Here is a 24033-nt window from a genome sequence, read left to right as displayed (position 1 = left end):
TATCATTCGCACCTCATGTGGTACATGTAGTGGGCAAAATTATGTACACAGGCTCCCAGTTACACCCAACAATAAAATGTAAAAGAAAAACAATGATAACATCTAAGATATGAACTAAGAAAAACATGAATTAAATATACACTAAGCACTAATAACATGAAAACATTACATCAAACATCAGCACAAACCTAAACGTGAGTCCGTGTAAGCAGATGAGCACGCATAAACACACCAACATTGAAATAGATCAGCAGCGACATTGAAACAGATCAGCAGCAACATGATGTGATTTTTTCACAGTGATTATTCTGGTTAGAGATTCATGAGTCTAACAGCTTCAGGGTAGAAGCTGTTCCTTAGTCTAGTGGTTCTACACTTAATGCTCCTCAACCTCCTTCCTGAGGGGAGTGGGGCAAAAAGTGTGTGTGCTGGGTGAGTGAGGTCCTTCATGATGCAGGTAGCCCTCTTCCTGCATCTGGAGGTGTAGATGTCTGTGATGGTGGGGAGACTGACTCCAACAGACTTCTGTGCAGCCTTCACCACTCTGCAAAGCTTTTCTTTCTGCAGCTGTGCAGCCTCCATGCCACACGTTGATGCTGGAGCACAGGATGCTCTCCACTGCACACCTGTAGAAGGAGGTGAGGACTGAGCTTCCCAGACCAGCTCGTCTCAGCCGCCTGAGGAAGTAGAGTCTCTGATGAGCTTTCTTGATCAGGCTGGTGGTGTTGTTGCTCCAGCTGAGGTCGTCATTCATGTGTACACCCAAGTACTTGTAGCTGGAGGCCACTTCCACCGTAGATCCTCTTATGTTCAGGGGGGTGTAGATGTTTTTGTTCCTTCTGAAGTCCACAATCATCTCCTTTGTCTTCTTCACATTGATGTGAAGGTTATTCTCTTTGCACCAGCTCTCCAGGTGCTCCACCTCTTGCCTGTAGCTGGATTAATCATTTTTTGTGATGCATCCCACCACCACTGTATCATCTGCAAACTTTACAATGTGACAGCCTGGATGGGTAGCTGCACAATCATATGTGAGCAGAGTAAACAGGAGGGGGCTCAACACACATCCCTGAGGAGAGCCAGTGCTGAGGGTTATGGTGGAGGAGCAGAAGTTGTGGATCCTCACTGACTGTGGTCTGTTTGTTAAGAAGTCTAGTACCCAGTTGCAAATGGAGGGGCTTAGTCCTAGTGTGAATAGTTTGTCCATCACAGTTTGGGAGATCATGGTGTTGAAGGCAGATGTGAAGTCCACAAAGAGCATACGACCGTAAGAGTTTTTCTGCTCCAGGTGGTTGAGCGCAGTGTGGACCACAGATTTATTTGCCAATGGTTAGAACTTCTTTGTCAGGAAAGAATGTTCAGCTGAGTTCATTAACTGACAGGAAAATTAACCAATCACAGTGTTAATTTAGAGTGGGTGGGACCAAAACATGGGGTTTTGAGCCTTCGGGAAGGCCCTGATGCCATGCAAGCCTTTTTATTTTATTTATTTATTTTTTGTGACCATGTGAAGATTTGTGATGCTTTCAATTGCAACCTGTAAATTTTAAAATCCACACTGAAATTGTAGTTGCTCTAAAAAATGAAGGTTTCCATTGATAATTTTCAATATTATTGTTGTATTTTGGTTTTATTACATGATCAAATTTAACTGAAACTGTAAGTTCTGTGGGTTACTGTTAAATTTCAGAGTGATTAAAAAAATAATTTATGTTCAGGTTGTTGTTGGTGACTTTAAAATAAATTACATTATAACTCAGATGTTGTGCCTGGTGTATAAAAAGAGGGAAAGTACTTCCTGTTCAGCAAGTACCGGGATTGTGAAAGTAAAGTAATGTAAGTGGATCACGACTCCTTGATGTCTTAGATGTCAGCATGTTTTAACTTGTTACAATATTGCATCTTAATTGAAGGAATACCTAATGTTCATGTGCATCTCAAAAAATTTGAATATCGTGGAAAAAGTTCAATTTTTATTGTCAGTCATTTCAGAAAGTGAAACTCAAATATTATATAGATTCATTACACAAAGAGTGAAATATTTCAAGCCTTTATTTCTTTCTTGATTTCTACTTTTGATGATTATGGCTTACAAAAAAATGAAAAACCAAAACTCATTGTCTCAGTAAATTTGAATATTGTGAAGAGGTTCAACCCTGATCAGCTGATTAACTCCTAGACATGAGCTACAAATGTTTCATTCCTCAAGACGAGTCACTCCTAAAACAGAAACGTCAGACATGTCTTACTTGGCTGAGGAGACAAAGAACTGGACTGTTGCTCAGAGGTCCAATGTCCTCTTTTCAGATTAAAGTAAATTTTCATGTAATTTGTAAATCAAGGTCCCAGAGTCTGGAGGAAGCGTGGAAAGGTCCAGAATCCAAGTTGCTTGAAGTCCACAGTGAAGTTTCCACAGTCACTGATGGTTTGGTGTCATGTCCTCTGCTGGTGTTGGTCCACGGTGTTTTCTGAAGTCCACAGTCAACGCGGCATCTACCAGGACATTTTAGAGACTTCATATTTCCTTCTGCTGATGAGCTTTATGGAGATGCTGATTTCATTTTCCAGCAGGACTTGGCTCCTGCCCACACTGACAAAGGTACCAGAAGTTGGCTGTGGAATATTCTCATTTTATGAGACACCGAGTTTTTTTTTTTTTTGTTCATTATTTGTAAGACATAATCATAAAATTACAAGAAATAAAGGCTTGACGTATTTAACTCTGTACAATGAATCTATGTAATATATGAGTTTCACTTTCTGAAATGAATGACCAAAAGTTTAACAATTGTTTTTTAATAGATGTACCTGTAAGTGGTCCTGCACTTTTAATATTTGACCAAAGGGGCTAAAACTTAATCATTTTTCAAGAAAAGATGATGTTAGTTTTAAACTCTGGTACAACTGACTCTGTGGTGGGAGATGTGCATCACTTCAAGGAATGACAAGATTTAATCTTTTATAGGCAGTGATGATTTTGAATTAACTCACAACAACTTTAGCTTATGGTCCGACACTGGTTAAACATTGCGTAATACTCTTTAGTCCAACACGTGTCCCATATTTCAGTGGTTATTAACGTTTTTGGCATGTTCTCCCGGTGCATCTATCTGTGTGGTGTGTTGGTTCCTTTTAATTAGTGTTGCCGTGTTGTCTTTATTTTTTAGTCAAGCCTCAGTTTATAGGGCAGAAAACTCTGCTTTCCTTTCCAGTGGATAACTTCATATGGTTTTTATGTAAATGACGTCCAGCCACACTGGTGCATGCATTAATGCATTAATTCCTCAGTACTGTATGCCTTTTTTGTAGCTGGAGGCAAAATGACACATTCTCATCAAAAACACATTCTCCTGCTTACAGTTCTGCTCCACTCAGACTCGCACACACACATTTGGGTGCTGATTGACAGCAGGAGCTCTTTCTGACCCAGTATTCTGCTACAGTGGGACGATCCCACAGGCCTGTGATTAATGACATGAGCTTTATCTGCTAGTAGAGTGGTAGGTCTGCCAGCCAGGCCACTTAGACTGCTTGGACCACTAACTTTGCTGTAAACACAGTCTCCTCGTCTGCCTTCGTGTTTCTACATCTCACTCTCTCCATCTGCGAACTTTGTATTATATTCATCGCTGAAGCTCTGTATAAGTTGACCCACCTCCACAAACAGAGAACAACCATCCCCATGAACTTTGTGCCCTCTCATGACAAACATTAGTCTAATTTTATTTGCATTGTTTTTGCATCAAGACAGGTATGACAGAAAAAAAAGGTGCCTCTGTTTGTCCTAGAAGTACTGTGTTTTGTTTATGCAAAATTGTCAGCATTTAATCTTTTTTGCAAAGCAAACAATCGCCGATGGCCTCGGGTTATTAGCAGTAGTGAACAAAATTTATGGTGGAGACAGGAACTGAAGCGTGCAAACAACCCTGTTCAGAAACCAGTCATACTTATTTTAACTTGTTAAAGCACCCTCGTAAAAGCTCTAATAGATTGGACATTAATTTGAAGCAAATCTTTCAACAGTTTACAACATTATTAGTACATTTAAACCTTTTAGTTTAATGATAAACATGGAAGATCTTTCTGATTTAAATAGATCCAGCAACAAATGCTTATGTCCAAATACAGATTATAAGTCTAGGGATGAAAAAGTTGGTGGATTTATCCCAGAGATACAAAACATTAATTTATATCAACCCTTTTAATGTGGACATTTGTTGATTTTCCTCTTTTTTGTCGTTCAGATTGTCGTGGAGGTTGTTATATAGATGACTATACACATTCTAAAACTAAGTTATCCCACAAAGCCAAATATGATCTGCTTCTATGTAAATAAACTATCAGCTTTTGGATTTATTTTTTTTATGTTAAAATGCTAAATATTTGCTTATTTAATCTCTTTTACTGTGAAGCTTTTTTTTAATCCAAGTTAACAGAACGTTTTCTTGTATAGACTTTTAGTCAGGTGGAACAAGCGTTTACACGCATTTGTCACTATTTTCTGACATTTTATGGGCAAAACAACTGTTAATCAGTTTTGATTAATGTGAAGAATAATTGACAGAAATATCTGGTAACTGCAGCCCAGGACTAATCGTTTCTTCAAATATATAACAAGCTTTCTACATCCTAATTGGTACTTAATTTTAATGTGAAGCAACAAAATATACCTCAGGTGTGAAGCCTAAATGTGCTGATTATGCAAATTAGCCTCACAATGATTTTTGTTTATTGACATATTAATATAGGAGCATCAGTTGAGGCTGTTAGTGACTGAGGTGGAGGTAATTTAACAACATACTAACTTTTTATTGAGGCTTTTATTCGGTCTAATATGAAAATCTTAAGTTAGGCTATTATGCTTTTTTTTAATTAACTTCTATTTGATAAAATAGTTAAATATTTACCTCCTAAATGTAGCACAAAGTATGCGAAAATTCAATGAGATACATCAAAATTGTATGTTTGGTGCTCTTGGAGCTGCAGCTCTCATTGGGATATAACATTTTGCCAACCCCACTACACTTACAGACAATAAATTGATATTTTTATCTTTGTGCGGTTTGTCGGAGGACAACAAACATGTCCCTTGTGTTTTTCTGGGGTGTGACCTGAGCTTGTGAAAAGCTCTGGGGGTTCAGTTGTTTCGGAAAGAGGATGATGGAAACTGTAGGAGCTGGCACTTGTTTAGAAAATTTCCTTCTAAACTAAGGTCCTAATATTAACATTAATTACAGCAGACATTATCTGTTAGCATAGACATTTAGTCAATGATGTCAAGCTCCCTCAACGCACGGGTAATGTATGTACACACAGATGCTCCGATTAGGTTTTATCTATATATAGAGAGGGGAATAAGATCATATCTATTTACAGAAGTCATATGGCTAACATTATTATCGTGCCTTTCAAAGCACTCAGTGACCACTTGTGCTCTGCGGAGAGAAGCATTGTCATCAGAGAGGATATTGTTCCCAGCGGATAAGAGATGTATCAAAGGATAATCTAAGTAGCCATTCCAAATCTTTTTAATTGTAGGAATAGTACGAACTTAATCATGTGACTCTTAAGAAAAACTTGCTGGTAACAGTAGCATACCAGCAGTATAGTATATAAGTGTTTGATTCAGAGCCTAATAGGTGTAGTTTAGTTCCACAGTGAGCCAGGTTTAACCCTCCTGTGTGAAATTCATGTTCACATGTTGTTGAGAGAAGCTGAGCACAGCGAAGCAGAACCACAAGCACTCCTGTCTATGAGCGGCCATATGGCGAGTTGTCCTTGCATGCTAGCTTAAGGGAGCCTTTCTCCTCGAGATGGAACCGTTCTGTTCAGCACTGAATCCAGTCCAGCCTTTTATGTATATTAGATTCTGCCTCCATCGCCTATCTGTGTGGACCCGCAGGTCCCGGGAAGACCTGAGTGATCGCCGTCGCAAAAGTCTCTGCCTCCCCAGTTGTCGAAAAAACCCACCCCCTTCTCGTGCATCCCTGCACCGTGCCTCCAGATGTAGCTTAATTTACTGCGACTCTGCTAATTGCTGTAATTAAGGATTAATTACTGTTAATTACCTTCGCATAAACTCATCAACAGTCAAAGAGCGGGGCCTTATGAAATGTGCCATGTGCAGGAACACACACCGCAGGGACTTGAAGGGGATTGTTTTACCGGACCTCTTGTTTCATGGTTGGTCCTGCTGCGTTGGGAGGACTTGTCGGACAACAGTTAGGGCAAGACATTAACTATTATGGCTGATGTCCTCTTGGCTCCTGACACTTCACACATCATCTCCTCGCCAACTGTTGTCCAGAACAGCATCGTTATGCTGGCTGTCATTTGATTACAGGCTGCCATTTACTGACTAAAATTAGACAACATGAACCTTTTTTAACTTACTAACATCCCAACACTTACTGCATTATATGTTGGTATATTTTTTCTTTTGGCTTCTCCCTTTTTCAGGTGTCGCCACAGCGAACTAAGTCGCACGACGATTTGGCAATTATTTTTACACTGGATGCCCTTCCTGATGCAACCACAGATCACCTAGCTACCACAGCCCTCTGTGTGGAGCAGAGAGCTGCTATCTAGGATGTCCGGGGGAGCAGATGGTAGGGGATAAGGGCCTTCCTCAGGGGCCCATAGTGGGGCAAATGAGGGTGGAGGCAGGTGTGGGTGTTTCATCTATCCCACCCACAAACAAAAAAAACAAAACAATGTAGTAACATTTTTTATACCAACTAAAAGTTTGTGCTCCATTGCAATGGCGGCAGATAGACTCTGTAGATGAAATCACAAAGAACCCAAGAAAAACACACAAAAATGCATTCACCAAATCCATGAATGACGTTGATTGCGGTACTGTGCCTGAGATGGAAGGAAAATTAGTGTTCCCACCTGGGTGTCATGTTTCCATCAGCCCATAAATATCCGTGACTACTGTAGAGTCCTTTGACCTCAGAGTGAACGTTGGTTGAACATATTTCTACTGATGACAAGAGCCAGATGTGAGCCTGTTTCCAGTGTTTGTCCTGTGTTAAAGTGGCCATAGAGAAATATGTCAGTGTTCTCTGGGGATAGTGAGTTGAAAAATATTTAATTGAAAATGGTTTCAAGAAATGTAACAGGTTATTGATAGAAACACAAATGGACAAAGCACATACTGACACTGAGTCAAGACTCATTTGTTTGGTAAATGGTAAATGAACTGTACTTATATAGCCCCTTTCTATCTTATCAAGATACTCAAAGTGCTTTGCACTACAATCTGTGGCTTTCATCTACCCATTTATACAACGCTCTACTGGATTTCTACAAAGACCTTTCATACACTGATGGAACACACATCAGAGGCAATGGGGGGTTCAGCGTCTTGCTCAGGGACACTTTGGGATGTGACTGCTGGTGGAATCAAACCCCCAACTCTTGCAATGGAGGACGACTGATCTAACCACTCAGCCACAGCCGTCCCTGGTGTCTTGCCTCTTGTTTCAAGAAGAAGACAGTTTCTGATAGGTATATGTCAACAATGCCATAAAGAAATATGTAGAAACTTTGCATGAATGCTTGTATAACTGATGAAAAATGAGAGCAACATTTTGTTCCAAAGGTTTTATTTAACCAAAGCAATCAAATGGCCATACATCTTTCATTCAACTACGGTTAAGAGCTGGAACATTTTGATTTTAAAGCATGTGGTTCTGTCAGGTGCAGCACGGTGGCACAGTTGGTAGAACTGCTGCCTCTCAGCGAATCGGTTGTCTGATTAAAACCCGTCCGGGACCTTTCTGTGTGGATTGTGCCTGTTCTCTCTGCATGGGTTTTCTATAGGTACGCCGGTTTCCTCCCACAGACCAGAAATGTGCATATTAGGCTTATTCTAAATTGTCCCTAGGTGTGAGTGAGAGTGTGAATGGTTGTTTGTCTCATTTGCCTCTATGTGTCCCTGTGATGGACTTACGACCTGTCCCACCCCTCGCATAGTACTATAACTGCTGGACTTGGGCACCAGAGACCCCCGCAACCTGAAAAGAAAGAAATGGGAAATAAATGAATGGATGGATGGTTCTGTCATCATAACAATTGGCCTACAGACTTATTTTAGTACAAGAGTTTTCTAAAACTATACATTTTTTTTGTTTAAGAACAAGAGAACATGTTTAAGAGTCAGGGTGGAAATTGTTTAAGGGCCACTTCTGACTTTCAGCATGTATTTCTTTTTAGTGCATGCGATTTAAAAAGAAAAGTTCAACCCTTGCTATCACCTTACCACACTTCTTCTTGCACCTGTCCACTGACTGAAGCTCAGAATGACAGATTTTGTCACTTGAAAAATAATACCATCTTTGGTTTGTACCAGAGTGTTTTCTATTGTCTTTTTTTCACCCGTCCACTGTCACATGAAGATAAACATACCTAAAAATATGCTTCAAATGTTTGATGGTCCCAGTCCCGCTCCAGGTTTTAAAGAGTTTCTAGTCCTTTGTTTACTTTGTGTTTGCCTCTCCTTAGAGATGTCTTTGTCTCTGTTTGCTATCTCCAAGCTCGTGACTACTCTAGCTGTTCTTGCGTTCAGCCCGGAGCTGGTAGAAATGCACGAGTGTAGCATGAGTTTGATTCATACAATGAGATATATGTTTTAAGACACCTTATGAAAGACTGACATCCAGGGGGCTGACGCATTGCCTGTTTGGAATAATAAATTATTTTAATGAAGGCTTTTAAATTGGAATGTTCTGTGATGGTGGCAGGGCGGTGCTCTGAATGGTCCTCTCCTCTGGCGCTGGCTGCCTCATTATCAGGCCAGCCCCTCAGGCCTCAAACTGGCCTGCTTAAGCCTCAGATGATGACGATAATTACCGTTATTAGGAGTAGCTGCAGGGGGAACTTGTTCTGAAAAACACCAAGCTGAGTTCTTGCCTTGGTTGTCGCTGCCACAAGAAACTGACGATCGCCAGTTGGAGAAAGCCAGAGAGGGAAAGAGACAGAGGTAGAGATGGAGAGGAAAAAAAAAGGAGGGGATGAGGGGAGCGGCCACCAAATCCGCCTAATGTGACGCCTGTCAGCTCGTCTCCCACCAGCTGTCACCTCCCAAATGCACTGGGGTTCATTTTTTTAATTGACACCTCGCTTTCCTATTCCATTTCTATTTTTCGCCTTTCATTGTCCCTCCATCACTCTCTTCCCTTCCCAGCCTGTGCCATCCACATCTCCTCATCTCTGTCTGTCTCTAGTATTTCTTTGGTGCTTTTTCCTTGTCCTTGGTAATCCCCATCCCCCCAACCAGTGTCGGAGGCAACACTTCAACTCTGCCCCCATTCTGCACATGATACTCAGATGGCTGATAAAACATAAAGCTGCTTTAGAGTTATTTTATGACTATGCCCTTGTGTACTGACGCCATACCGCTTTCCTATTCCTATTTTTTACTGGTGATGGAGAGAACATTTTGGGTCTAAAAAAAGTTTGGACACAAATCTTGATTTGAGTATACAAAAGATTTAGACAATCCAACAAGTCCACAGATTGTGGACAATGGGAATACATAATAATGAGGCAACATGTTTTATTGGTGTTTGGAGCACGGAGTATTGAAAGTTGTCACACTTGAAAGCTGAGGTCCATGGACCTACAGAGCTGGGACAATGCTTGTGGTAAGGTCAAGGTGAGGTCAGTGAACAAGGTCAGGCTGATTCTGGCAGATTCTGATCACCCACTCCAAGGTAAGCTCAGGTTGCTTCCATCTGGACGCAGGTATCGGCAGCCCAGATGTAGAACGAACAGACTGAAAAACGCATTCATCCCTGTAGCGATCAGGCTTCTCAATGAACAGTGATGATTTAATGTATTGTTATTTTAATGTCTCAATGTCTTGTCTAGTATGGATGTTTTGTGTGCCTACTGACTGTAAAACAAATTGCCCCTCGGGGATAAGAAAGATTCTTGAACTTGTGTTCATTTTATAGCAACAGAAACCAGAACATGTGGAGCTGTTTGCATTTGCTGATACGTTAATCAAAAAAACAAAGTCATATTAGTATGCAAACTTGTATTATGCTTGTGTAATGACCTTGTTATCAAACTATTATATCATATACAAGTTAACTAAAGATCTGCTGCTTTCGAACTCAAACAGTGGCTCCAGACGTTTCAGATTTTCTCGCCAGAAGCAGCTTTGATCCTTATTTTTTAGGAACCCAGTCACTTTTTTTGGGCTTATTTCTTAGGTTGCTTTTTTTTTCTCACAATTTAAGATCCCACTGGATCCAGCAGCAGAGTCATGGCAGAAGAGAATAGCTATGGGCAAAAATTTTAGTTTTCAAGAGATGCCCGTGTTGTGTTTTTAGCCATGTGGATATAATGGAATGTTTGGTTGGGCGGAGACATCGCAGAAGCTTAGGGGGATGTGACTCGTTACTTAGATTATGCTTTTTCATATGTAAACTGGAATATGAGTGGACTATTAACTCGTATACACACTGTAATCTCAGTACGTCTTTAAATTAGGACCAATGGTTGGATTATCGCTGTGACTGCAAACATAGCCACGATTAAAGATGAAACTTCCACGTTTGTTGACAGTTTGAGGTACATTTTCATCCAGAAGTATAAAATATGAGCTTTAGTTTTTTTTTTTGTTTGTTTAAAAGTTTTGTTTTTGTTGAAATTTTTATTTTATAGTTTACAGTATAATATTTAAGTGTTTGCTATTGTAGTTTGGACAAATTGGTTTAGATTTTTAAAAAAAATCACATTCTGATGAGCAACTTCTGCTTCTAAAATTCAGTTTTGAATCCGTCAAAAAAAAAAAAACCTCACATAAACCTACAAATAAACAACAATACTCAGCAAACAAACAAAGCAAGCTGAACTTTACAGCATAGAAGTGTAATGGAAACTTGTCACACAATATTATTTTATCTACAAATATTTTTCTTATATTTGCCAACATTTATTTGCAGTGACCTAGTTAAGAGCAGCGTTTCCAGAATGCTTAGTGTCCTTACGAAATTAAACCTTGATGATAGTTTGCTGCTGATAATGTGTGTGTGTCTGTTTACTTGTCTGTTGTGTTAACAAATGACCTTAGCAAACACAAAAAATGGCTATAATTCAATTAACTTTACAGATATTGAGCTAAATTTTGGCGTGGGAGCAGCTGAGGGTCATTCACATTAGATACTTAACACATCTTAGTTTAAAACTTTGGCATGTACGGCAGTAAGCGAGACATATTTTAGGGTTTCCTACATGTGTCAAAGAGTGTCATGATAAGAAAATTACTCAAAATCTAATGAATTTCTTTTGGCTTTTTAGGCTTAGAGAATTATCTGCTGCATGACTTGTTGAAAGCAAAAAGTTTTAATAAAAAGATGAATAAATATAATCAGAACACATCTGTTTGAGTGTATCAAATCAATAAAATGGTGTAAAAGGAGTTCAGACCAACATGTGCACAGTAATATTTGAAATATTTTAATTGTGGAGGAAAAATAACATTACTTGCGATTGTTTCTCTCAGTTGATGCAAAGGTATAATTTAGCCGTCAGCTAAAGAAGTGCAGTAAAATATGTTTAAAAATATGCAGTTGTTGTTTTATGGTATTTTGTTGAGATCTGCTGAAGTAGAGTTAAAACGTTTAATTCACTCTTTTAATAGTTTTTTTTAAATTTTCTCTATAATGTTTAGCATGAAATATGACGTGATGAAGAAGCATTATTGTATCAGATGCAGATGAAGGCTGGAGCTAACTCCTGGAAGGAGCAGTGGGAGGTGTGTGTGTGTATGTGGGGGTGGGGGGTATTAGTGATACTTGTCATGTCTGCTGTAAGTCACGCTGCTTTTTTCAGGTTCCCAGGTTGTTGTTGTTTTGTCTCAGAATGCTGTGTGGCAGGGATGAATGGTGGTGATGTTACATTATCATGCGGCTGTCGCTTTCACTCCCGCTGACTGCTCTGTGACAGGCCCACACACACACACCCACACACACACACCCACACCCACACGCACGCATTCGTGTCAGGAGCAGTCCTGATTTATTAACTGCTGAAACGCTAGATGACGTGTGCCCACACAATCGATAGGGAGCACAGCCACTGCCTCGTCCTCTCTGAGGTCATGTGATGTGGACGAAAACTAGGCAAGAAAGAACATGCGCGCGCACACGCACACACACACACACACACACATTTACGCTACGGGGCTGCAGAGTGTATTGCATTACTGTATTGATGGGAAATGGATCCGGTCCAGTGTTTGCTGTTTGCTGCCAGTTAGAGGCTGAAGGGATAAACTTTCATCATGGCTGTCAGAGACATCACTCCTGCCTCGTTTGATTTTAAATCTACCTAATTGTGACAGAACGCTCCAACATAATTAATTAAACATGTTTTCATTTAGGAGCACTCGCAGGGCAACAAGCTGGATGCTCAGGATCAACTGCAGAAGTGCAAAGCTTCATTTTTCGTTCATTAAAAGTGGATATTAGTGCTTTTGCTTGCGTCTGTTCCTCATTTACAAGCAGGTTGTTTGATTATTGTGTTTATTTATGGCGTTAGGAATTCATTTGGTGATATTTTTTTCCCTTTGCATGAGTACATCTCACTTAAGTGGCAATAAAAACAAGGGATTTCATATTTCTTCTGACCTGTGTCTGTATCACAGCTAATGATAGCTAACATTAGCCCGACTTCTGTGTAGAAGTTATCACTAAGTAAGGAAAACTCCCAAGTCAGTGAGTTTAAATAGCTGTAAACTGTTACAAAGACCTGAGTCAACAGATGCAAAAGAGGCAACTTGATATATATTTTTAAATTGTAAACAGTAAAAATTGGGATCTGTACAAAAATCCTAACTCAGAATCAGCCTTGAAAATTACTGTTTTAACACCGGCTTGCTTTTGTCGAGCAGCAACCGGAGGCAGCGTGATAATTGTGGACTTTAACCGCTTCTTAAGGGAGTAAAAAGCAGCCGAAATTAATTTAGCCAACAACAACTACAAAAAACAGCAGGGCTTATTCTTAGAAACCCTTCTATTATTCACAAACTGTTTATGATTTATTTTTAATGCTTTGCCTTAATTTTTTTTTTTTTGGGGGGGTGGCCCACATATCGGTGGAAGATGGAGCACAAAGGGAAGGAGAGAAAAAAAAATTAAAAAGAGAAGGATGGGGGGAGGGGGACGAAGCGGCAAAGAGGAGAGGGGAATTGTGTCCTCTCATTGTTCAATTAAGTCTGTCGGTAATGATCAAGATGAGATGATGGCCGCCTTCCTTTTTATAGATACTAATCTGTGGCTGTCCATGAAGTAAGAGAATGGCAGGGGTTGGATGGGGGGGGGGGGGGGGGTATGGAGACTTTGTTGCTGCAATAGACTGTAAAACGCGTTTAAAAGGGTTTTGCTGTTATTGTGCTGCGTGTGATTTATTGTAATAGAGGGCACTTCCCACTGTCAGGTGATTACCTTAATGTATCGTCCACGGTTGCAAAGTTCACAACGAGCACTCTGACTGGCATCGAGGTCTAATCGATTTCATTGCTATTACTGAACAGAAATAAATAAAGCTGATGGCTGTGGTTAGGGTAATTATGCCACAGCACGGTGGATCGTTTGATTTTCCTTATTAATTGTATTTATTTAATCCATTTCATGCTTTTAGTTGTGCACTCTGGGACCTGGAGGGAACGAATAAATCACTCTCAGGCTCATTAGATTCCCCCTCTGGTTGGGACGTGCCACTATTTTGTCAGAATCAAATTGGCGTGCGTTATAATTTCCCGCTGGTGTGATTCACATTCAAAAAGAAAAAAAAAATCAACACTCTCTTCTAGTAGCTTGCATGCACACGTGCGCACCCACACACACACACACGCATGCATGTGTCTGCTCCCCATCTGAACTCCTGACCTTTTCCAGCCGTCTGATGGCCATTGACATTTGCCTCTTGAGCGGAGCTTGCTCACGTTTTGGAGCTGATGGAAATGGATGATGTTGTTGCTGGAGGAGAGAAAGAAAAGTAGGGAAAGGGTTGGAGGAGTGGGGTGGTTGTGAAAAGGAAGAAGCCTCCCCCCGTGTGGGCCCCTGGAATCCATCTGGACCCCCTGCTCGGCAGAAAGGTCACGGGGCGACTCTGACTCGCATCCTCTTCACAAAAGGAGCCATCGCCGTGACCTGAGAGTGTTCAGCTGCAATATGGCCGTCCTGCTCCGTCACGCGGCCTGTCGTTTCCCTTCACTGTCCACAGCGGTCGTAGAGGAGGCACGCTGTGTGTGATAGACGTATGAGCGAGGTGGCGTGAGCTTCGTCTTTGTCCTTGAAGACAGTGGAAGGAATGGAGGGACGCACCTGGTCTGATGTTTTCAGCACCTCTGGAGAAAATCAGGACAGTCTGCTTCTTTTCCAAGGGAGCCGTCTGGTGGCAGGAAGAGGCAGGGCAGAATGACTGATCCACAAAGTGAGGGACAAACACCTGAGTCTTTAAAGATGGGACTGTTGTTGGTGCATTTTGCATCTTTTTGTCATGGCAGGTGAGGTTCAGAGGAGTATTTCATAAATTTGGGTTCAGACAACATCTGGAACATTGCCTCCAGTGTGCGGTGTAATGCTGGATTCATTGCACCAGTGGAAGGCAACACTTTGAGCGCAGCGTTTTTGTTGATACAGTAGTCCCTTGTTTATTGTGGGTGTTAGGTTCCAACCCCCCCTTCCCGCAATAAGTGATAATCCGTGACGTAGTAACATTATATATATATATTAAGGCTTTATAAACCCTTCCCACACACTTGCAATGTTTTAAACTTTTAAACCTACGTCATTTTAACAACATATGTACAGTACTGTTTATGTAGCTACTAAATTTTACTTACCAGGCTCTGCAAAACAGGAGCAGCTCTCGGTTCCAGTCCAACTCTGTTCTGGTCCGACTCGGTTCCATTTGTACAAACCTACCCTGCAGCAATGAAGCCCAGAATCAATGTTATAAACTCTTAAACCTACTAATTTTAACAACATACGTATAGAGCTGTCATTTCTAACCCAAAGCCTGGCCCCGCCAGACCCGGATTTGGACTGGGCCGGGCCATAATAATGTGCTTAATGTGCGGTCCGGGTCGGTGTCGGGCTGTTTATTATGTCAGGGACACGTGCGGCCGACGATCCAATGTATGCAAGCATGGCTTGCAGCACAGGATTACACTACACCTGCCACATGCGGCCATTTCACCGTGTGCTGACCGGCTGGTTGAAAGAGATAAAAAGTTCAGTTAAGCTTCAGATGGACTACTGCCAGCGATCCATCAGCTCAAATGGACATTCATTCAGCCGCGGCACTCAGAGGATGCATGCGACCGAGACCCAAACAGGTGAGATCACAAAATATCTGTCCTGTCTGAGCAGGATGCAGGCAGAAGCAGGGGAAGCATTTAATGCACTTTGAAGGCTCCTCAGCTCCGATCTTCAACCGTTAATAATAGTCGGTGGTATAAACAGTCAAAACTTAATTAAAAATTTCGAGGGGGGAGGGTTTGGGTTCAGACCTGTAATTACTGTTAATTTGTCGGATCGGGTGGAGTTCGGAAATGATGGCTGCGGGCTGGGGCTAGGTCGGTTCAGATTATTTGGACTGGAGTGCAACTCTACATTCGTATCTGTAGCTACTAAATTTTACTTACCAGGCTTTGCAGAACAGGAGCAGCTTGGTTCCGGTCCAACCCGAGAGTTGAAAAAAGTCCCGATGGGTTCCGGAAACACCCTTGACCTACGGTGGCGCAAACCTGCTTTGAAGTCCTCATGGGCCAACTACCAGCTCTCAAAGTTCACCAATGGGTCTGGAGGTCTGGTTCTGCTCTGGTTCTGGTCTGCTTTGGTGGGTTCGGTGCAGCTCTGCATTCGCTGGGTGCCAAAGTCACTTTAATAAGCACCAACCTTTTTCCGTTCAGATCAAAACTTTACCTCTACAGCAGAAGGACACAGGGCTTCTGGGCGGGGCACTGTTGACTTCTGGGACGTGTAGTCGTTATTAGGCCTGTCACAATAACAAATTTTGCTGGGCGATTAATTGTTTCAGAAATTATTATGATAAACAATAATATTGTTTGAAATTTGACAATAATTAGTAATTATTGTCAAATTTAAGAAGAAATGTGGATTAATTTTATTTTGAGTGCAGTACCTTTTTTGACCATGGCTAATAAGATGGCAGTATAAGACTGTTGGAATTGAAGGATGGATAGTGAGGCTTCGACAAGACGGAGTTTTTTTCATGAGGTCGGCCTGTTAGCTTAGCTCGTAGCTTAGCTTCTCAGCTTTGCTGCGTTTAACGATCCAAAAATGTGATTTTGGACGGTTAAAATTGATTTTAAAGAGAAAAGAGAAAGGGAGGGGTCAGTGAAGAGCAACGGAGTTGAGCTCTGTCATCCAGTGTCTTCAGTAGAAAGAGAGAGACACGAAGAAACAATAAATCTGATAAATTAAAATGAGTCAATAATTTTAATTTATCATGCGATTAGTTGATTTATTGTTTATCGTGACAGGCCTAGTCGTTATGAGAGAGAATACAGTGTAGTTGAGAGAAAACTACAAAATGACGATGCCTGTCTGAAGTATTTTATTGTTTTGTTAACTTTTACTGTACAGCAGTACTGTCCCAATCATGTGAGTAATATTAAAGCTGACAATCATGTTTCTTGTACAAAAAAAGTTAATGTGCATTGACAAACTGTGATATAGCAAGTCTGCAAAAATCAAACCGCAAAGTAGCAAAGGACTATGGTATTTACACCAAATGAGGAGAAACAATCCTGTGCTGTATCAGATTTGAGGAAAAATAATGATCACTGAGGCTGAGGGGTGGAAAATATTATCTATTTTACTTTATTATAATAAATGTATTTTGTGCAAGTGTAGTGCATCAAACTTGTGTTATTAGTTTGTTTAAAATGATTAAAGCCATCAGCTAAACCAGCAGCTAAAATCTTACCGTCAACGGTGGGTACAACAACCAAAAATTGATGAACTCTGCTTGAGATCTGCTTTAATTTTTACATGAATTAAAAGCTCGAATCCAGGAAATTATAGTTTTATGGTCTAGCTGAGGTGCCAGACTCGATGAAGCTGCACAATTTTATGACACAGACTTGAACCTTTTTTAACGACGGCCATATTTCAGGACGTTCACTTTGTAGGTTCGAGCAGGAGGAGCAGTTAGGATTTCTTTAATTTTCTTTGGTCTTTTTAAAGACTTGTGTTTTATTTTTATGTGGCCTTGCTGTCTCTCTGCAGTTCTTAGTATCCGTGGCGCCCAGGAGGAGGAGCCTCCAGATCCACAGCTGATGCGACTCGACAACATGCTTCTGGCGGAGGGCGTGGCCGGGCCGGAGAAAGGCGGTGGGTCGGCGGCTGCGGCAGCCGCTGCGGCGGCCACCGGCGGCATCGGTGCAGACAACTCAGCAGAACACTCAGACTACAGGGCCAAGTTGTCTCAGATCCGACAGATCTACCATACGGAGCTGGAGAAGTACGAGCAGGTGGGAACCAGATAGAACAGCCCGTGCTTTTATCTGTTCATCTGTTTATACTCGACTTTCTCACACAAAAACTTTTACTTCCCAGCCTCTGAAACAGATAAAAGTATCAAATACCCCTTTGGATTTTAGATTTTATGCATTTTCCAGAATAAGCATTCAGCTGCTGTTCATAAACATTCCTTATCAAATCTTATTTGTCATATTTAAAAACTAAAAACTTATATAACGCAGAAAAACAATCCCACTTGAATTAGTTCACGCAGACCAAGCTTTCACATGAAGTGATTTTGTTTAAATTGCCTGAAAACCTTTTAACTATTTAAATATTCATTATAGCCTTTGCTTTTAAAAGTAAAACAACCCAAAGTTTTAGGTTTTGTCTCAAGATGTAACGAATCTTCAAAGTTTTAACAAATGTGTTCAAGTTATGTAATACGTATAAATTGTTGACAGGTACAGATGGTGATGGTTTTTTTTTTTGCCCATTAGTCAACATGAGTTTGTGTTTATAGTGAAAAAATGTGCAGTCAAGTTTAATTAAAGAAACAAAAATGAGATATAAACAGCATCTCATTTGAGCGTTAAATTAAGGTATTTCTATGTTTAAATGGATTTTTAGCTTTTTTTGTTCAGATCTTGAACTAAACGTTAAGTGCTTTTTTGCTTACTGGTGCCATCTGTTAACCCTTGGAGTATCTGTTTTGGATGACTCTCAGCTACTACCTCACCAAATTTTAGCTCAATACCTGTAAAACTGACTGAATTATAGCCATTTTTGTGTTGGCTAAAGCTGATTAATGGTGGCAGCCATCTTGAGTTGGGTTAAGTCCAAATGGTAATCAAGTGTAGATGCGCATTAGGTGATTACTTTCCAAGAGTTTCATTTAAATCCAACTAGAGAAATTGCATTTCCTGCAAAAATGCAGTGTGAATGTTTATTGCAGAAGAACTTGCTGAAAAACTGCTGAAATTAGCTAAAAAAAAAAAAACATGCTGAAACGTGGCTGAAAATGTAGAATACATGTAAGTCAGCAGGAGAAAGTAGAAAGAACACAAAGGTTGAAATGAGTGCAAAAATGGAATTAGCTGAAAAAGCTAATATTAGCATACAACAGTGAAATAGTAGCTGAAATACCTGAAACTAGCAGAAATAAGCTGAAAGGGGCATAACAAATTGAAATTAGCCAAAATAATTTAATTAGGCTGAAAGTAGCAGAAATTACCATGAAAAACTTGGATTTATCTAAAAACAGCTGAAATTAGCTACAGTAAATAAATGCTAAAAATGTAGCTGAAATGGTAGAACAAGCTTAAATTGGCAGAAAAAGGTAGAAAGAACACGTTTGCCCAATTAGGCTGAAAGAAGCAGAAATGAGCACAAAAAGTGGAAATTACCTAAAAAAAAAAACCTGAAATGAGCATAAAACCAGTTGAAAATTAGCTTAAAAAAGCAGAAAGAAGCTTAAATTACCAGAAGGAAGTGGAGAGAGCACATTTGAGCTGAAATAGGATGAAAAAAGTTTAAATGACTGCAAAAAAGGTAAAATTAGCTGAAAAAGCTGAAATTGGCATAAAAACAGCTAAATATTAGCTGATATACATATATATATATATATATATATATATATATATATATATATATAGGGAGAGAGAGAGAGAGAGAGAGAGAGATGAAGCAGCAATAAGCTGAAAGGAGCATAAGCTGAAATTAGCAGAAAGAAGTTAGAAGAAGCACAACAATGCTGTAGTTAGCAGAAAGATTCTGAAACTAGCACATAACAGCTGAAAAAATAGCTAAAATCAGCTGAAGGTAGCTGAATTAAAAAAAAAAATCACAATAAGGCTGAAAGAATCTGAACCAGAACAAAATGTGAAAGGAGCAAAAAAAGGTTGTAAACAGAACTAAATATTTGAAGGATGTAAAATGAGCTCAATTCATTTTCTTTGAGAACAAAATAGCAGAAAAGGCTAAATATTTCAAAACGCTAAAGTTGCACCAGTGTCAAAAGCCATAGCAGGATTGTCCTGAAAGAATTGAACCTTTTGATTTTTGATTTGTTGAAATAGCACAAAAACTGTGGAACGAAAAAGATGCTGAAAAATGTACGGAAGAAAACTGGATCACAATAGTGTGAATGCTTCATAAACATTCACACTATTAGTGGTTCATGAGATATTTTGCCAACACAGCAGACAACTGAACACACATAGATACAAACACAGGCGGTTACATTATCACCTGCCTTTTGGCAGCATGACTGTAGAATGGCAATAATGTAGCATCATAACCCCCTAGTATGTTTTGTGTCACCTTGCACGACTAAACAGAAGTAAAATGAGGTCAACATCGGATGATATAAAACTATGTTTTTAGTCTAACAGTACAATTCTCCTGAAATCAGCACTTACAGAACGACTCCTGACAAACGGAGGCGCCTTCTTTAGCAGGCGAGCAGCCATTATATCAGTCACACCCCAGCTCTCTTCCAAAGACTGAAACATCTCGTCATTCCCTCGGAAGTCAAAGCGTTCTGGGTTTGTCATCTTCTCCGAGGAAGGCTAGTCATCGCTAACTGTCACAGTCAATATACACCTGAGCATTTTTGTGTCACCGCGCTATGTACACCCTGAGTGCGCCGTGTCTGAGCGTGCGCGCGCGAGCAGAACGGCAGCTCGGTGGATCACTTTGACTGACGTAACCCTGGTGTTGACAAGCAACAGACACCTGGACTCTGAATGGAGTCATATCCAGTGACTGATTCAGACGCGGGAAGAGGTAGACGGAAAGATGGAGTGAAAAGAGACGGAGACAGTTTAAACCTCTTGAACGTGAACGGGGCTGAAAGCCTTCTGTCATTTTAGATTTCTCTTCACTTGTCACATTTTCTCTCCCATTGAAGAGTAGTCTTTTTAATATTCAGAGCGCCGCGAGGAGCGCTGCCTCCGCCGTGTGACACCTCTGCCACGTTTGTTTGGCTTGAAACGGTGGCCTGCGCCTGCTGCTTTAATTCAGACTGTTCTTATTACCTCCAACACCGCCGCCGTTACACTGTCAGCACTGCTCGCGTGGAGTCAAGGCCCACCGGTGAATCTGCGGCAGCTCCAGAATCCAATTTCGTCCTTTTGTTCTGTCTGAAGCTGTCGAGGCCCCTGCGATAGTTATTCTTCTTATGAATCCTGTCTGTCTGTGCATCCAGGCGTGCAATGAGTTCACCACCCATGTGATGAACCTGCTGAGGGAGCAGTCTCGAACACGACCCATCTCGCCCAAAGAGATTGAGCGCATGGTCAGCATCATCCACCGCAAGTTCAGCTCCATCCAGATGCAGCTCAAACAGAGCACCTGCGAGGCCGTCATGATCCTGCGCTCACGCTTTCTCGATGCGAGGTCTGTTACCGCCACTCAGATTCAATTTTCGTTTCCCATTTAGCTTCGAATTTATACATAATTTTCTTCTTTTATTTATATGTATTAACTCACTAGCCTCATATTGTTCTTTTATCTTTGAATCTTTTTTGATAGAGGAAAGGAGTTTTATTAATTCATACAGTAAAGTGTCGTCTTTTGTGTTTGCTTGTGTCCAGACGGAAGAGAAGGAACTTCAACAAGCAGGCGACAGAGATCCTGAATGAGTATTTTTACTCCCACCTCAGTAACCCCTATCCAAGTGAGGAGGCCAAAGAGGAGCTGGCCAAGAAATGTGGCATCACTGTGTCACAGGTAACAATAAAAAAAAAAAACAATCTTACTGGAGCTTCCTGTTGTAAAACTCAGGTTTACTTTTTTTTTTTTTAAGTGCTAGGTTAGAATCAGTTTCAGGGTTGGAGCTGAGACGTTAGTGAAAGCTTGTAAAATTAGTAACATTTGACAAAATGATTCTTACTAAACTCAAATAAAACTGCAGTCATCATATTTAAATAGCAGATGTTCTATTATTTGATTTTTTTTGTGTGTGTGTGTGTGTGGGGGGGGGGGGCTGACAGTGTTTTAGAGCTTCGTATTGTAAAGAATCATGATGAGCTGTGTCCAAGCAACAGTGCAGCTCCATTAATCAAACAGTTTTTAATTGTGAAGATCAAAATAAATGTCACAGAGGCAACTCAGGTAAAGATTGAACACCTTAAAGGCTCAGAGTATGTGTTGTGGATAACTCTCAGCTACTACCACGTGAAATTTTAGCTCAATGTCTGTTAAATTAACTAAGTAATAGACATTTTTGTTTTGGTTGAGTTGATTTTTGTTTTAGTTGTGGCGGCACTCATAAGTTGTATGGACCCTAAAAGTCAATTAGTTCTAGATGTACATCTATTGTTTAATGGCAAATTTTTTTAAATATCTTGTGCAATCTGTTAGTGCAGCTCAGAATATGTGTTTGGGATCAGTCTCAGCTTATTCTACACCAAATTTGAGGTCAATGTGAAATTGAGTCATAGCAGTACACTAAATAATTCCTTTCTGCAACCTTCAATTAAATTTATCAACAGCTTCATGAAATATTTGATAACATGCACGCAGGCAAAAGCATTACTGTCAGCAGACAATAAAAAAGAGGAAAAGTAAGAAGAACTAGAGAAATTGCATTTCCTGCAAAAACGCAGCATGAATGCTTTTTTGCTGAATGATTTCTGCTGAAAGCTGCAGAAGTTGAAAGCAGCTGAAAAGGTTTCATCGCTAAACTGTTCATGCGAGTTGAATTTGAACAGCTGACATTTGCTGAAAGCAGGAAAATAAAAGTGGTAAGCAGCAGAAATGAGTAGAAATAACTAAATAGAGCAGAAATGTAGCAAAAATGAACATAAAAAGGCTGAAAATATAAAAAGAAGCTGAAAGGAGCATAAAATGGCGAAATTATTTGACAGAATCATACAAGGTGGAAAATAGTAAATAAATAACAGAAAAAAAATACTAAAATTAAATTCAGTTCATTTATATAGCGCCAAGTCACAACAGAAGTCATCTCAGGGCACGGAACAGAAACATTCATTTACATAAAGTTAACATTAATCATCTGAGGAGCAGACTGCTTTGAATTTAACATCATCGCAGAACTCGCATCTTAAGCAAGCATGAAGGAGACAGTGGAAAGGAAAAACTCCCTCATGAGGAAGAAACATTTTAGCAGAACCAGGTTCAGGACAAGAGACAATCTGCTCCAACCGGCTGGGTTTGGTAGGAACAGATACACAATGGCAGGTCAAGAATCACAGGTTAAGATAGAAATAATATCAAATGAAAACTATTCAATTTTAACAATTCATTTAAGGAAATGAGGTCAATTTGTCAAGAAGGAAAGTCTTAATCCCAGTCTTAAAACTGGACAATGTGTCAGCCTCACGGACAGAAACTGGAAGTTGGTTCCACAAGAGAGGAGCCTGATAACTGGAAGATCTTCCTCCCATTCTGCTTTTGGAAACTCTAGGAACTGCAAGTAAACCCGCAGTCTGGGAGCAAAATGCTCTGTTAGGAAAATATGGAACAATAAGATCTCGAATATAAGATGGAGCTAGGTTGTTGAGGGCTTTGTAGGTCAGAAGTAAGATTTTGAATTCAATTCTGGATTTGACAGGAAGTCAATGGAGAGAAACTAAAACTGGAGAGATATGATCTCTCCCACTAACTCTAGTTAAGACTCTGGCAGCAACATTATGGATTAAGTGAAGACTTTTTAAAGAAGTATTTGGACACCCATATAACAAACCATTGCAATAGTCCAGTCTGGACATGACAAATGCATGAACCAGTTTTTCTGCATCACTTTTAGTTTCTAATGTTTCTAATGCATCATACACCAAAACAAAATATAGCAGCCTAAAGATCCTATAAAATAAATCCCCCAAAAATGACAAAATATTGTTTCACACTGCTGAATTCTGTGCCAGTTCTTCTAGCTGAAAGGCTGCGTCTCGTTGAAAAGCGCATTCGTCCAAAATATGTGCAGCCTCCTGCACTTCTAAAGCTCTGTCCATCCTGGCCAAAACACAATTCAGATCCTCACGCTGTTTCTGGTCCTCTTCTTCCGCCCAGAGCATCTGGGACAGTACTGATGTGATGTCCGCTCCTGTGCAGCGTTTCTTGTGAGAAAACACTGCAAAATTTGCAGAAACTTACTGAAAAAGCTGAATTTAGCAGAAATGAGCTGAAGGAAGCTGAAATTAGCACAAAGATGCTGAAAACACTGAACCAGAATAAAAGCTGAAAGGAGCAGTAAAATGTTGTAAACAACAAAAAAGGGTTGAAGGAGGTGAAGAGAGCTCCATTCATTTTCAATGAGAACAGCATGGCTGACAAAGCTAAATATTTCCAAAAATCAGAACTTGCACAGAGACCAAAAGTCATAACAGGAAAATGTTTTGATTGTTCAAATAGCACAAAAATTGCAGAACAAGTCACAAGTCGAAAAATGTACAGAAGACAAAAGGATCTCAATTTGCAATTAAACAGCTTGGATGGCCAGTAAAATGATACATTTAACTGGGATTACATCATCATAATTATATATATATATGGACAA

At 40.2% G+C, this 24033-nt stretch overlaps 2 protein-coding genes across 3 annotated transcripts in view; one reads left to right on the top strand and one right to left on the bottom strand.

Moving 5' to 3' along the window:
* The window catches only part of LOC119414221 (chloride channel protein 2-like), a 553451-nt gene that overhangs the window by 330243 nt on the left and 199175 nt on the right, over positions 1-24033 (bottom strand). The window lies entirely within an intron of this gene.
* The window catches only part of pbx1a (pre-B-cell leukemia homeobox 1a), a 78721-nt gene that overhangs the window by 36721 nt on the left and 17967 nt on the right, over positions 1-24033 (top strand). For both annotated transcript variants that reach the window (XM_037682234.1, XM_037682235.1), the window contains exons 3-5: positions 17277-17521; positions 20719-20909; positions 21107-21242. In XM_037682234.1, the coding sequence (XP_037538162.1) occupies positions 17277-17521; positions 20719-20909; positions 21107-21242 (572 nt within the window). The remainder of the gene's footprint in view (positions 1-17276; positions 17522-20718; positions 20910-21106; positions 21243-24033) is intronic.

The sequence above is a fragment of the Nematolebias whitei genome, chromosome 9 (assembly GCF_014905685.2).
Source record: "Nematolebias whitei isolate Nwh7 chromosome 9, NemWhi1, whole genome shotgun sequence".
Lineage (NCBI taxonomy): Eukaryota > Metazoa > Chordata > Actinopteri > Cyprinodontiformes > Rivulidae > Nematolebias > Nematolebias whitei.
This window is presented reverse-complemented; position numbering and strand designations above follow the sequence as displayed.